Raw genomic sequence first — 13,271 nt, 5'->3', positions numbered from 1 at the left:
AAGAAGAATCAGGGTCAAATCATGCTGCAGCTCACCTCTGCCCACCCTGCCTCAATGCATTGCCCATCTGCCATCTATCTTTCCTTTCCTATGCTGTCAGGTTGCACAATATGTATATCACTAATGTTTAAAAATACAGGAACACATAAGGAAGGGAATTGTGAATCACCCACAATAGCATCTTGTTATCTCTGAGAGTACAGAAATAACAAACTCAGTTTTCCCTTCCTTCCCTCTCTCCATTTGTATTTTTTTCCCTCCTCTATTTTCATAACATAGCTCCCTTCTGACACCCAATATGGGGACTTCCCTCTGTCCTCCAAGCAATGAGCTCTGCCACAGATACCAGGTAGCTGTCTTCTAACTCAATCGTAATGCTACGCACCTGGAGACAGCATCAGGTCCCCCAAGTGAGGGCTCAGTCCCAAGACTCCTCACCCTTCTATGTGCAAATCAAGACCTCAAATAGTTTGACCTGTGACTCTCATCAACTGGTGAGAAGCCAGTGTACCCATGACCCCTCCTCAGGCTTGCTTAATCTGCCACAACTGTTCACAGAACTCAAGGCGACATTCATGTTTACTGGTTTCCAGGCTATTATATTATAAAGGCTATGCGCGTCAGCTGAGGACAGGGGCAAGCGAAGGTATGAGTACAGCCTACACCCTCTCCACAGCTACTACACCATCTTCCCAGAACTCATGTGTTTAGCTATTCAGCTCTTAAAACTTTGTCCTCTTGGTTTCTATGGAGACCCAGACAGCACGACAGATTAAATCACTGGCCATTGCTTATCGCCCGTAACCATCAGCCTCTCTCCCTTCTCCAGGGGTTAGCGAGTGGAGCCGTATCTTAGTTTGGTTTCTGTTGCTGGGATAAACAAAAGCAACTTGGGAGGGAAGGGTTGATTTCATCTGACAACTCTCAGGTCAGAGTCCAACACTGAGAAAACTCAGGGCCAGGCTCAAGGCAGGAGCCTAGAGGCAGGAACTAGAAGATAGGTCACAGAGCAGTGATTCTCAACCTGAGGGTTGCAGAGCAGATGTCCTGCATGTCAGATATCACATTACGATCCATAACAGCGGCAAAATTACAGTTATGAAGTAGCAATGAAATAATTTTATGGCGGGAGGCTCACCACAACGTGAGACACTGTATTAAAGGGTCCTAGCATTGGGAAAGTTGAGAACTACTGTCCCAGGGAGATGCTACTTATTGGCCTGCCAGCCTTACACTACACAGGACCACTGGCCCAAGGATGGCACCCACATCAATCATCAATCAAGACAACACCCCACAAACTTGCCTGTAGGCAGTCTGATGGAGGCAGTTTTTCAATCCAAGTTCCTCTTCCCAGATAAACTAGGGTGTCAAGTTGACAAAAAACCAAAACAAAACAAAAACTAGGACAGGCTGGTTTGTTACTGGATAGCACTTCTGTTATCCTGCCTGGGTCTTACTAGAGGCTACTACACAGCCAGAAGCTTTCTTTTTTTAAAATATAATTTTTTAATATAATGCACGTTTGTGTTTTACCTACGTGTATGTCTGTGTGAGGGTATCACATCCCTTGAAACTGCATGGTTGTGATCTGCCATGTGGGTGGTGGGAATTGAACCTGGGTCCTCCGGAAGATCAGCCAGTGCTCTTAACTGCTGAGGCCTCTCTCCGGCCCCAGCCAGAAACTTTCAATAGTGGACAGCCATCATTGACTCCATTACTGCCATCTGAGCATACAAAATCTGCGTGCCAGGTAGTCTAGATAAAGACCACACATCCACACCCTAAAATCACATATGACCTTGCTATAGCCCACACAGGACTTCTGAGGGCACACATTATTTTAAAGACCTTTTCAGAGTTTGGTAGCAATACATCTCCACGGTACCCAATACAGAGAGCGGGGAAGATCTCCGCTCCTTCTTTCATGGACTTCGGGAGGGGACTTTGTTGCCAATTCTTTAGGCATCCTTCCAGAAATACTTTTATGGCCTCACAAACAAGTTCATATATATATATATATATATATATATATATATATATACATACATACATACATATATATACACACATATATATATAAAATTTTATATACACCATAGCATTCCATTTGGTTCCCTGCTGTACCTACACACAGATAAACACACATTCCCTATTTCTACAACTGTATAGGTCTTTGAATGCTCCATCAGCTCCTGGTCATAGAGGTTCAGGCTCATCCTAAACTGGTAGCACTGTTACGGACATTGGCTCTCTGAGTAATTCTGCAAGCTTGCCTTTTGACCCGTGTGCAAGATCGGTTCCTAGGGAAGGATCGCTTAGTCATGGAGCCTCGAAATTTCAAGTACCCTTTCTCTGCAGGGTGTGTGTGTGGGGAGACAGAGAGTATGATGATTATGTATGATGTATGCATGGATGTAGGTATGTATGTATGTATGTATGTATGTATGTATGTATGTATGTATGTGTCTCTGAGTGTAAGAATCCTTACTGGACACTTGGATCCAACACTCACAATCGCTTTATTTTCACAGTGGGGCCGAACCCACGAAGCTGGACGCTGGCTTTTCAGTTTATCCCATCCTCTACGCTTCCACATGTGGTGATGCGCTCTGAGGGTGATTCACGGGCTCTCGCCTGCAGGGGACCTTCGTGGCAGACCAACAGGCAGCTCTCCTTGGGTCCCAAGCTTACCTCCTGCCGCTTGATCTCCTTGGCCGTAAGCACCTGACTGACACACACATCGAAGGTCTCGCTCCACAGTTTGCTGTCCCTCCGCTTTGTGCTTGAGGAGGTGGCATTTCTGGACCAGGCTCGGGGGGCGAGGATGTCGGGGCGGCTCTCACTGCGGAAGCTAATGGACCGCTACACAACGAGAAAAAGAAACCGTCATGGGGTGAGCAGCAGGACTGGGTGGATCCTTCTGGCGCAGCTTCCTGTCACCGACAGACACAAATCCTGTATCTGCAAGAAAGAAAGGCCTTTTCACACAACACGCTGGAGGCATGGTTCTGTGTGACCTGGACATCGAGTGAGCTACAGAGCGAGACCATGCAGGCCAGGCTCACATGCAAAAGGAAGCTCTCCAGCACACACCCAGTGCCCTGTTTCCAATGGACATCATTCTCCCCAGGCACAGGGGAAAACAGTGCTGGGTACCGTCCCCCAAAACCAAAAACAAAACCTCACCCTCTCCTACAGCAGGACTCCACTATCCCTGCCCCCCACGCCCACCTCCCCATACTGTTTGGGTAGGCTTATCCAGGTCTGAGCAACCAGACAGTACCACCATGCCGGTGCAGGGCTGGGCGGCATGGTTTATGAGAGAAAGGGGGAGCGTCAGTCCTCTGGTGCTGTGAGCAAATTCGCCCTGGTCACACAGAACAACCTGTTTACCACAGGAGAGAAGAAAGACGCACAGGACGAAGGCTGACAGAGGGGTGGGGGGTGAGGGGGGTAAACAGGCTTCACCAAACTGAACCAGCTGAGCTCCTGGATCGCACTGTACCCGAAGCCTGCCAGGCCCACCCTGCGTCATTTTAGCTACACGGGCTAATACAGTCCCCCTTCTGTCTCCAGCAGTTGGGACGCTACCAACTCAAAATGCTGCGGTGAGTGTGCATACCAAGTACCAGCCTGGCAGCGAGACGCCTACCCCTGACTTGTTTTGTTCTTTTGCAAAGAGGCCCCAGCTGTCTTTAGGGGTTCAGCCTTGCGACTGACATATGCTCCCATGGGGCTTTCTCACGACAAATGCAAAGCATTCAAAGGAAGGTAAATGTGTCATCGCTAGTCTTGAACCTGCAAGATTACAACCTGTTCTCTAGAAACGGAAAAGTAAAGACGTATTTCTACACTCAAACCCCCCCCTTTTTTCCTTTTTAAAAAAAGATAAGTTCTCATGAAGCTGGAGAGGTGACTGAATTGTTAGGAAGCCTGCAGCCTTTCCAGAAGAGCCAAGTTTGGAGTTCAGGGTCCACAGTCTTAGCTCTGTCTCCAGGGGATCTCATGTCTCCGGCCCCTGAGGGCACCTGCACTTACATGCACTTGTACATACATACATGCACACACACATGCATACATGTACACACACTTTAACATATTAAAATAAGCCAGGCAGTGGTGGCGCACGCCTTTAATCCCAGCACTCAGGAGGCAGAGGCAGGCGGATCTTTTAGACGAGCCTGGTTTACAGAGTGAGTTCCAAGACAGCTTCCAAAGCCACAGAGAAACCCTGTCTCAAAAAACCAAAAAAAAAAAAAAAAGGTTAAAATTAAAAATTTTTAAAGAATAGGATGACCTGGAACTCACTGTGTAGCCCAGACTGCCTTCAAATTCAGGATGGGTCCTCCTATCTCAGCCTCCCAAGAGTTGAGATTATTGTTGTATGCTACCGGCTACAAACTCCAACGCCCCCCAACACACACTTTAGCAAATGTCCCTGCGCTGCTGCTCCCTGGGCCCTTCCGTGTGAACTTCCACTCAGCCTGGCAAAGACTCTGACGGCAGGCGGTTGACATATTTAGGATTGTATCCTGCCACTCACCCATCACCCTGCCACTCTCTAACTTTTTGTTTGTTTGTTTGTTTTGCTATCCCTCAGTGCTTCCTCTGAGCAATCTTCTTTTTCTTAAGGGTGGTTCTCCCATTTCCCAACCAATCCTTGCCTGTCTTCAGAGCACAACCCAGATCCCTCTCTCTTAGGAAGGCTTCACCTATGCCCCACCCCACCCACGCCCTTCCTGTTCTGCCATTTGGATAAACCTCTGGCAGAACAGTGACCACATCTTGCTTTGTTTATTTAACTTGATTTTAGCTGGTTTTGCGTGTGAAGACACAAGAGCCTGCATCACTAAGACAGTGCTCTCAATTATTTGAGATCTAACTATGGAATATAACAATGAAAACTCACTAGAAAAGCTTTTGTTTTGCTTAACAATTGGAGCTGGGGTGAGGCTTTAGAGAGGGATCCAGTGTTAAGGTCACCGCTAAATAAGTTAGAATTGTGTGTTGACAGAATATCGACTAGCCTTTAAGCCAACTCTGAGATAATTTAACTGCTAAAAAAAAATCCCCTTTATACATATTTGACCAGCATTAAAAACTGTATATGATTACTTCAAAATTATGCAAATCCTATGTGAGCAGATATTTGTAAAATGCCATCAACTTTTCTTTTTTTTTCCACATGGATATTACAGGTGACTTCTAGCTTACTTTTTAATTACTTGGAACCTGAGAAAATGGGAAATATGATACAAGTTTCCAAAGGGGCTTCAGGACCTTTCCAGAGCTTCGGGGAAGGAGGTGCGGGCAAGTCCATGACCTTTCCAGAGCTTCAAGGTGGGGGGGGGGGGGAGGGCAAGTCCGTGTAGTCTTGCAAGCAGGCAAGCCCTGGGGCTAACAGGGACTAGTGTGAGCTCCTGACATCTGAACCAACTCCATGCAGGGACAAGGGCTTGCTTGCCCAGGTCGCCAGGGGTTTTGCACAAATCCTGGGATTGCTTGAACAAGCCCCCTTATAAACAGCAGCTATGTTAATGGACATAGCTTTGCCTGTCCTCAGATCAACCAGCCACAGTCCCGAAAGGTCAAAACAAGGCGGTGAGTCACCAGCCCACTCTGTCGGTGGCTCTGATGGGCAGGTGGGAGTTCCAGAGCAGAAAGGAGAAAACGCACAGAGAGGAAGAGTGCAGCGAGTTTCCACTCTCACTCCAAAGGCCCAGGTGCCCCATCTCAGCACACTTTCAATCTTACCCACACCGACTCCCCCAGAGGTGGAAAAGAATTCACACCAACCTGAAACTTTTATGTTTTGCTACGTTACATGGCTTTTTTTAAGTCAGCTTCTCTCCTTTCCCCCCAAAATCTACTTCCTAGCAATAACCATTGTTGTATTCTAGACCTTTCCAATTTTCTTCTAAGTGTTTGACAGGAAATGGAATGTTTTCCCTTCTCAGTCAACTATGCCTTTTTCATGTTAGCGCGTTAAAAAAACTCTTTCTTCAAAGGTGTAACCGAGGGGTTGGACAGACAGCTCGGTGGCTTAGCGGCACTTGCTGCTCTTGTAAAGGACCGGAATGTGTTTTCTAGTTTCCATATTGACAGCCACAACCATCTGTAGCTCTAGCTCCAAAGGATCCAACTCACTTTTCTGGCCTCTCCTGGCTTCTACATTCATGTGCATCTCCTTCCCCCACATACACAATTAAGACTAAAATAACATAACTTAGAGCAACAACAGTACAACTGAGGTGACTAACAGAAAACAAAACATATGGTATGGTGTAATATATATATGTATGTATGTATGTATGAATGAAAGAATATAGATGAAAATGCTACTAGGAAAGTCATTATTTTGTTTGCTAACATAAAAAGTTAATTAAAAAGAGAGCAAATTCCTTTCAAGTAAAAACACTAAGGTAAAGTTCAGATAACATAATATTAAACATCTTTGAAGTGAACAGAGTAGTGATGTCATAAGACTATTTCCTAATCCCAAACACTTTCTTCATCTCCAAAATGACTCCCTGGCAATGGCTACTGTGGGACTCTGAGGTCTAGGTACGTATTCAGTGGCCACCTGATGAACAGCGGAATCATTGCTGGCAGCTGGTTATTACAAGAAGTGCCCGAGGGAACACCTTTTGTGTGTTTGCGTAAATATTATAAATATTTATGGAGGCAGATTCCTTCAGTCTGAAAACTATATAAAGTTTTATTCATTTTTATTGCATCTCATTTGGGCTCCAGGGGTTTCTAAGATGTCTTCTATGCTCAAGCAAGCACTCCAATAGTGACACTCGATGCTAAAATGTGTTACCAAATTTACCTTCAAACAGGCTGTTCAGCAGTACTGCTCCCAGATAGGAACAGGCTAGCACATGCCTGCACTCTCATCCAGGAAGTTTTATTCATCTCGGAGGCAAAAATCCCTGTACCTGAATTCTAGTATCATGTTTTGAATATAAGAAATAGTGGACCTATTTTTTCCTCAATATATGTTTTTATTTAAATTGGAAACATGAATGCTTCACATGTCAATCCCAGCTCCCTCTCCCACCCCTCCTCCCTTGTCCCTCCACCAGCCCCCCAGCCCCCCACCCAATCCCCACATCATTCCCCAGGGAGGGTGAGGCCCTCCTTGGGGGGGTCTGTAAAGTCTGTCATTTCATCCAGGGAAGAACCTAGGCCCTTCCCCATGTGTCCAGGCTGAGAGAGCATCCCTCTATTTGGAATGGGCTCCCAAAGTTCATTTGTACACCATGGTAAACACTGATCTACTACCCAAGGTCCCAGTGATTTCTGAGGCCTGATATATTCTTATGAATTTATTAAGATATTCTCAGTCAGTTGGAGATTTTCTTCATTGCCACACGGGGAAAACAAGAGTGAACTACCCTAAAGGCACTTTCCCTTCTGAGTTTTTTGTAGTGACTGCCAGTCTTGGGGTACAATGAGAATTAATTACCTCAAGGATCCTTCATACATCTATCCTCAGCCCTTAGGATGTAATCTTTCCAATTCTCACATCACCCACATAAAGTGGACTCTGTTTTCATTTTGCCAATGTGGGAACTGAGGGGTGTGTGTGTGTGTGTGTGTGTGTGTGTGTACGAGCACACGCACTAAGGCACTTGCCCAGACAGGATCCAAAATATGCATTTTGTTTCAAAAGTCTGGCCTCTTTTTATGCTGCTAGTTCGAGGAAATCATAGGCTGTTTGGAGGTTTCAGTGAGAAAAGGTCCATTTCCTACCTTCTAGGAAATAAATTTGGCTTAAGGTGATGGGGGAAGTCCTGTGTATATGTCAATAAAGCACTGTTGGACAATAGGGAAGCAAGATAGGTAGGACTAGGAGTCGAGGAGGACTCTGGGTAGGAGAAACACAGGGAGTCACAATGTAGCCCGCCAGAGAAATAAGATGTGCGGAACTTTGCTCCGGTAAAGAAATACTTAGATTAACAATTATGGGATAAATACTTAAGTCAGAGCTAGCCAGTAAGAAACAAGCAAGGCCAACAGCTTCATAATTAATATAGCCTTAAGGAAAGAGAATGCGCTGGGCTCAGTTGTAGGCAAACTGACTGATTTTTGACCAACCACACTCCAGATTTACACCCCCTGGGCTGCATCAAACCAAACACTTGGCTTTTTTGTTACTTTCCTCAGCGAAGCTGGGAGAATGTTGGAAACTGCCAGAGAAGACACAATGAAACCGGGGTCAGGTGTGTGGTCAGCAGCTGCTGGGGTCCGGGAAGGAGTGGCTGCTGGTTCTGAGTCTGCTCCTCAGACATGGGCAGGCGCTCACCACAGCACCGGCCGCATGCCAGGGACCACACCTGGACCGGCTAGCAATGCAAATGGGCGTGGCGATGGGAGAGGACTGAGCTGGGGGAGGAACCTGTGACTCCGGCTAGCAGAATCCCAAGGGATGAACGCAAGGCTTCCAGAGTCCCCGACAGTGCCCTCCAGGCTCTGATTGCTCTGTACTTGAGGGGTGTGCCTTCGCGACCTCACACAAGTCTCGTTTCTGACCTATGCTTCCTTACGGCAGAAGACAAACGCAATGCTTTTCTCACCGCTGCGGCCAAGCACCCGACAGGAAGCAACGTGAGGGGGGGAGGGCTGTCTTTCGGCTCACAGTTTTAGAGGGTATTGTCCGCCCGTGGCAGCAGGAACGTGAAGCAGCTGGTCACATGGTGTCCACAGTGACGGAGCGGAGGTATAGACAGAAAGAGTGGGGACAAGCTATAAAACCTCAAGACACGCCCCCCGGGGCCACCTCCTCCAGCAAGGTGCCACCTCCTAAACTTACAGCCTTCCAAAACAATATCAGCCGGGTGGGGACCAAGTACTTGAAACCGAGTGACATTTCATATTGAAACCACAAAGATCAGCACCTCCGAGGCAGGGTTGTCTATCTGCTTCATTCACTGGGGGATCTGTCAGCATTTCACACATGGGACGGCTTTATAACCTTACAGTCCCATGTTCTGTGCCCGAGCTGAAGCTTTAGAATTCTCTTAAACCTGAGGAGGATTCTTGCTCCCATTTTACAGATAGGAAACTGGAGGCTCACAGAAGGTGAAATTTTGTTGAAGGCCACGCATCTAGTAATAGTTAGATTTTTAACTGGTGGGGCAGGGCGGGCGACATTCAGAATGATAATCCAGGTCAGGTCTGCCCTAGTGTAGATGAGTTTAGATGAGTGTAGATGAGTTTCATCCAACTTCTCAGTCTGTGACGGTTTCTCAATTTTGTGGGCACTCAATTCTGAACCAGACAAGTCTTTATTGTGCAAAGTTGTCCTGTGAATTGTAGGATGATGCTTAGCAACATCACTGGTCTCTAACCATAACAAACCAGTAACATCCCCAACTCAGCTGTGCCGGCCACAACATCTTGAGACATTGCCTATGTCCCCTGAGGTGAGAAACACTGGCCCATTTCAAAGTGATGGTCTCAGCCTTCGGAGGGACCACATAACCACAGACACAGATTCATAGATGTGCCGAGGTGGGGAGGATTCTGGGATAGCAGTGAAAAAGTTCCAGAAAAAAGTTTCCGTGAGGAAACCCAGCCTGGCAAATAAGTAGAAACCCAAAGCCCGTAACGTTTGACAGCGAAAATAACAACAGCCATAAAGAGAGACAGACAAACGCAGATTTTGGAAATGGGTGCTCACGTTTATACCCAAGTTGGGACTGTAGGAAAGATGCTTCAGGTAGGAAACCAGCCCATTTACGTATGTCAGAGGAAACGAAAATACTGTGGCACAGGTTTGGTTTGTTAATGCTTCCTGCTCCTCGGGGTGCTTGCTCTGTCCTTTTGCAAAAACAGAAGGTCTCCACAGCCAAAGATAACACGCTCCAGTAAAGAGCTCGGGTCAGGCACACTCTCTCCGCCATCCCGACTACACAGCTATTTGGCAGGACATGGCTCAGTAGTAAACGGGTTGGAGGCTGGGCTGGAACTGTAGGAGGGAACATGTTCCAGGGTGGTTGCTGCAGTGGATTCAACCAGAAAGTTCCACCATGCGGTCACAAAAGGCTCCTGCACAGTATCCCAGAGAGGTCTCCTGCAAGGCTTCCTTGGAACAGCTTGCTCAAAGCGAGAAACAGCACTTTCCCTCCGATTGGCTGCATAGCATTTGACCTCTGTGCTGACCTTCTGAAGGGAAGGGGCAGGAGAGAGTCAGGTACCAGAGGACTGAGGGACTGGCAGAAGGTCAGGGTAGGGACAGGGACTGTGTACATCCGATCCGCTCCAAAGCCACAGACTTGAGCCGAAAACAAAGGTTTTACTCCTACAGCAGATGAGGCTTTAAGTCAACTCACATGGCTGACGGGCACGGGAAGAGCAAACTCCCTTCTCTGGCTCTCAGTATTCTCACCTACTCACCTATTGAGGCAGCCTGATAATTAGAACCCCACAAAGCTGAAGTGAGGGTTGGCCAAGCAGAGGTAGGTCAACCGTTTGGCCAGATGCCCACTGCACAGTCAGCAGGGGATGGGTGGTACCTGTGCTGGCTAATTTCCATGTCAACTTGATGTAAACCAGAGTCATCGGAAGAGGAAACGCCTCCGCTACATCAGCCTGTGGGCAAGCAAGTCTGTGGGGTCATTTCACGGTTTAATGGCTATATGGGAGGGTTCTGCCTGCTGTGGGCATTGTTAGCCCTGGACAGGCGGTCCTGGGTTATGTAAGACAGCATACAAAGCAACCTGAGAATTGAGCCAATAAGCGGTGCTCCTCTGGAGTCTCTGCTTCAGTTCTTGCTGCCAGGCCGCCCTGCCTTAATTCCCTGTGTTGGCTTCCCGTGATGATGCACTGTAGCCCACGAGGCAGAGGAGCCCATCCCTCCCCATGTTGCTTTCGGTTATGGTGTTTTATCACAGCAGTAGAAACCTCTCACTGTTAGACCATCAACTATGCTGCTACCATTAGTGCTTGTCTATACCCATCAGTCCCCTCTGATCCGTGGAAATAGTTCCAGGAGCCCCTGGTGGATGTGTAAAACCATAGTACCGATCCTAATAAAAACCATGCTATGTCTAGACCAGTGGTTCTCAATCTTCCTAATACTATGACCCTTTAATACAGTTCCTTATGTTGTGGTGACCCCGCCCCCAACCATAAAGTTACTTTTGTAGTCATCTCATAACGTAAATTTTGCTGCTGTTATGAATCATAATGTAAATATCTGATATGCAGGATATCTGATATCTGACCCCCATGAAAGAGTCATTCAATCCCCAAAGGGGTCGCAACACTCAGGCTGAGAATCACTGGTGTATACATATCTATGACAAAGCTTAATTCTTACATTAGGCGTATTAAGAGATTAACAATAATTAATAAAAGAATTATAACAATACACTATAAATATGAAGGCTAATTCTCTCCCTCTCCCTCCCTCCCTCTCCCTCTCTCTTTCCCTTTCTAATGAAACTTCTCACTTAAGCTCTGTCTGCCTGGCGTGTTTGTTGTCCCTCCGCCTCGGTCACCCTGGCCTGCCATGGAATCCGCCAAGGTTCCTCATGCTCTATCATAACAACCATGATATCCTGTTCAAATGCATGGGTCATGCATGACCCAGAATACCTCATTCCTCCCCGGTGTTGTTTCTCTCGGGTATTTGGTCACAGCTACATAAAACTAATTCACACAATAGTCAAAGTTATTTTTAGCGTATAAGTTGTTCATTCTTGGCAATTTTTCATTTAGATATTTTTTACCATAGTCGATTGTGGGTAACCCTAACTGGGTAAGATGAAATCACAGGTAAGGGGGAAAGCTTTGGAGGCTTTTATCCACAGCAAACAACAAGAAACATCTCCGAGTTAAGAGCAAATAGCTTCTTGGAGGAACTTCACTAGAATAACCTCCAGGAGACCCAGCAGCGTAACTTAAGTGCTACTTATAAAAACAAAAGATCTGGAAACAGCCAGCTGAGCATGTAGCTGGCAGCAGAGAGTTTGCCTAGCATGTGCCAGACTTTAGGTTTTGGATCCCCAGATCCACAACAGGCAAATCTGGAAATGGCTAAACAGTGCTCAAGAAAAGGAATTAAAATGCAGCCATAAAATAAAAAAACAGCATAAGATTAAAGACAAGAATTAAAAAAGAAACACTCTTTTTGGGGAAAGATAGGGATATGGAGAGAACTTTACATGCAGAGTTGTGTAAAGAGAACACACAAAAATGATAATGGGGTTCTGCCCTTGGGTGGTGGGGTTTTATTGTCAACTTCATGATTCTCTACATTTATCTTCCACATTCTGTATAATGAAGAGATAACTAAGAAAACCCAAGTTGATTGGCAAACAGGCATGACCAGGAACACAGAGTTAGGAAGGACGTGGCACTAACAGACTCGGTTCATGGAACGGCACTGAAAACACAGAGGAAGGGCACCCAAGCAACTCAGAATCAATGCATGCCGAACACCCACGACCCCAGACAAGGAGAAGCTCTCCCGAAGCTCACGCAGATTCTTAGTAAAATGAAGGAAAAGCTGGAGACTGTATTTGGTACCGGTGAGGAGAAAGCGCTATTGATTTGCTCAACACCAGCCAAAAATCAGGGGCTTAGGGCAACCAGCCAAGCATCCTAACCCATGAATGGCTCTTAAATGATGACGCTCATGACCAATATTCCACCAGCAGGAGATAATGCCTCTCTCCACCGCGGTGACAACATAAGCCAGCTGAAAGCAGGATGCTTCACATACAGCGTCTGGTGGCTATTTTTAGATCTTGGCACTGGTTTTGGTGTGACCAATTTTTGACCTTTTTTTTGTTGTTGTTAAGAAACCTAACCACAAGAGTGGTACACAGAATGGCCTGCAGGTCTCCTTGTAGCCCTTGCATGACCCTGGGCACAGGGTTTAAAATGGCACCACGATCACCTTGTAGAGTTCTGGGGGAGGTGATGTGAGACCATGAACATCAGTCACTTTGAACAGGAGTTGGATCACAGTGGAATCTAAGGAGTTGCTATTTCTAACTGAAGAAGACAAAGCTTGATATTACATGTTGATCATTTAGGCTACCTATAACTCTAGGGGGAAAAAAAAGGCAGCCAAAAAGCAGGAGTCCCTCTTACTACACAGCATCTGTCACTTCTCAGCTGTCCCAGTACCTTCTAGACAGCAACACAGTCTCACACACTCACACACACACACACACCATTAAGCTCATCTTCATATATGAAAAGTACCTAGGGACCCAAAACTTCTGCCACTTACAGGAAATTTAGGCAAA

The 13,271-nt window shown here is 46.5% G+C and overlaps 1 protein-coding gene across 9 annotated transcripts in view; it reads right to left on the bottom strand.

The window, feature by feature from the left end:
- Positions 1-13,271, bottom strand: part of Arhgef3 (Rho guanine nucleotide exchange factor 3) — a 273,494-nt gene that overhangs the window by 23,231 nt on the left and 236,992 nt on the right. For all 9 annotated transcript variants that reach the window (XR_005877905.1, XR_005877906.1, XM_013118846.3 and 6 more), the window contains one exon: positions 2,695-2,865. Coding sequence is in view for 7 of the 9 variants with exons in the window: in XM_013118846.3 (XP_012974300.1) it covers positions 2,695-2,865 (171 nt within the window). In the remaining 2 variants the exon portion in view is untranslated. The remainder of the gene's footprint in view (positions 1-2,694; positions 2,866-13,271) is intronic.

This window comes from Mesocricetus auratus, unplaced genomic scaffold (assembly GCF_017639785.1).
Source record: "Mesocricetus auratus isolate SY011 unplaced genomic scaffold, BCM_Maur_2.0 Super-Scaffold_100006, whole genome shotgun sequence".
Lineage (NCBI taxonomy): Eukaryota > Metazoa > Chordata > Mammalia > Rodentia > Cricetidae > Mesocricetus > Mesocricetus auratus.
This window is presented reverse-complemented; position numbering and strand designations above follow the sequence as displayed.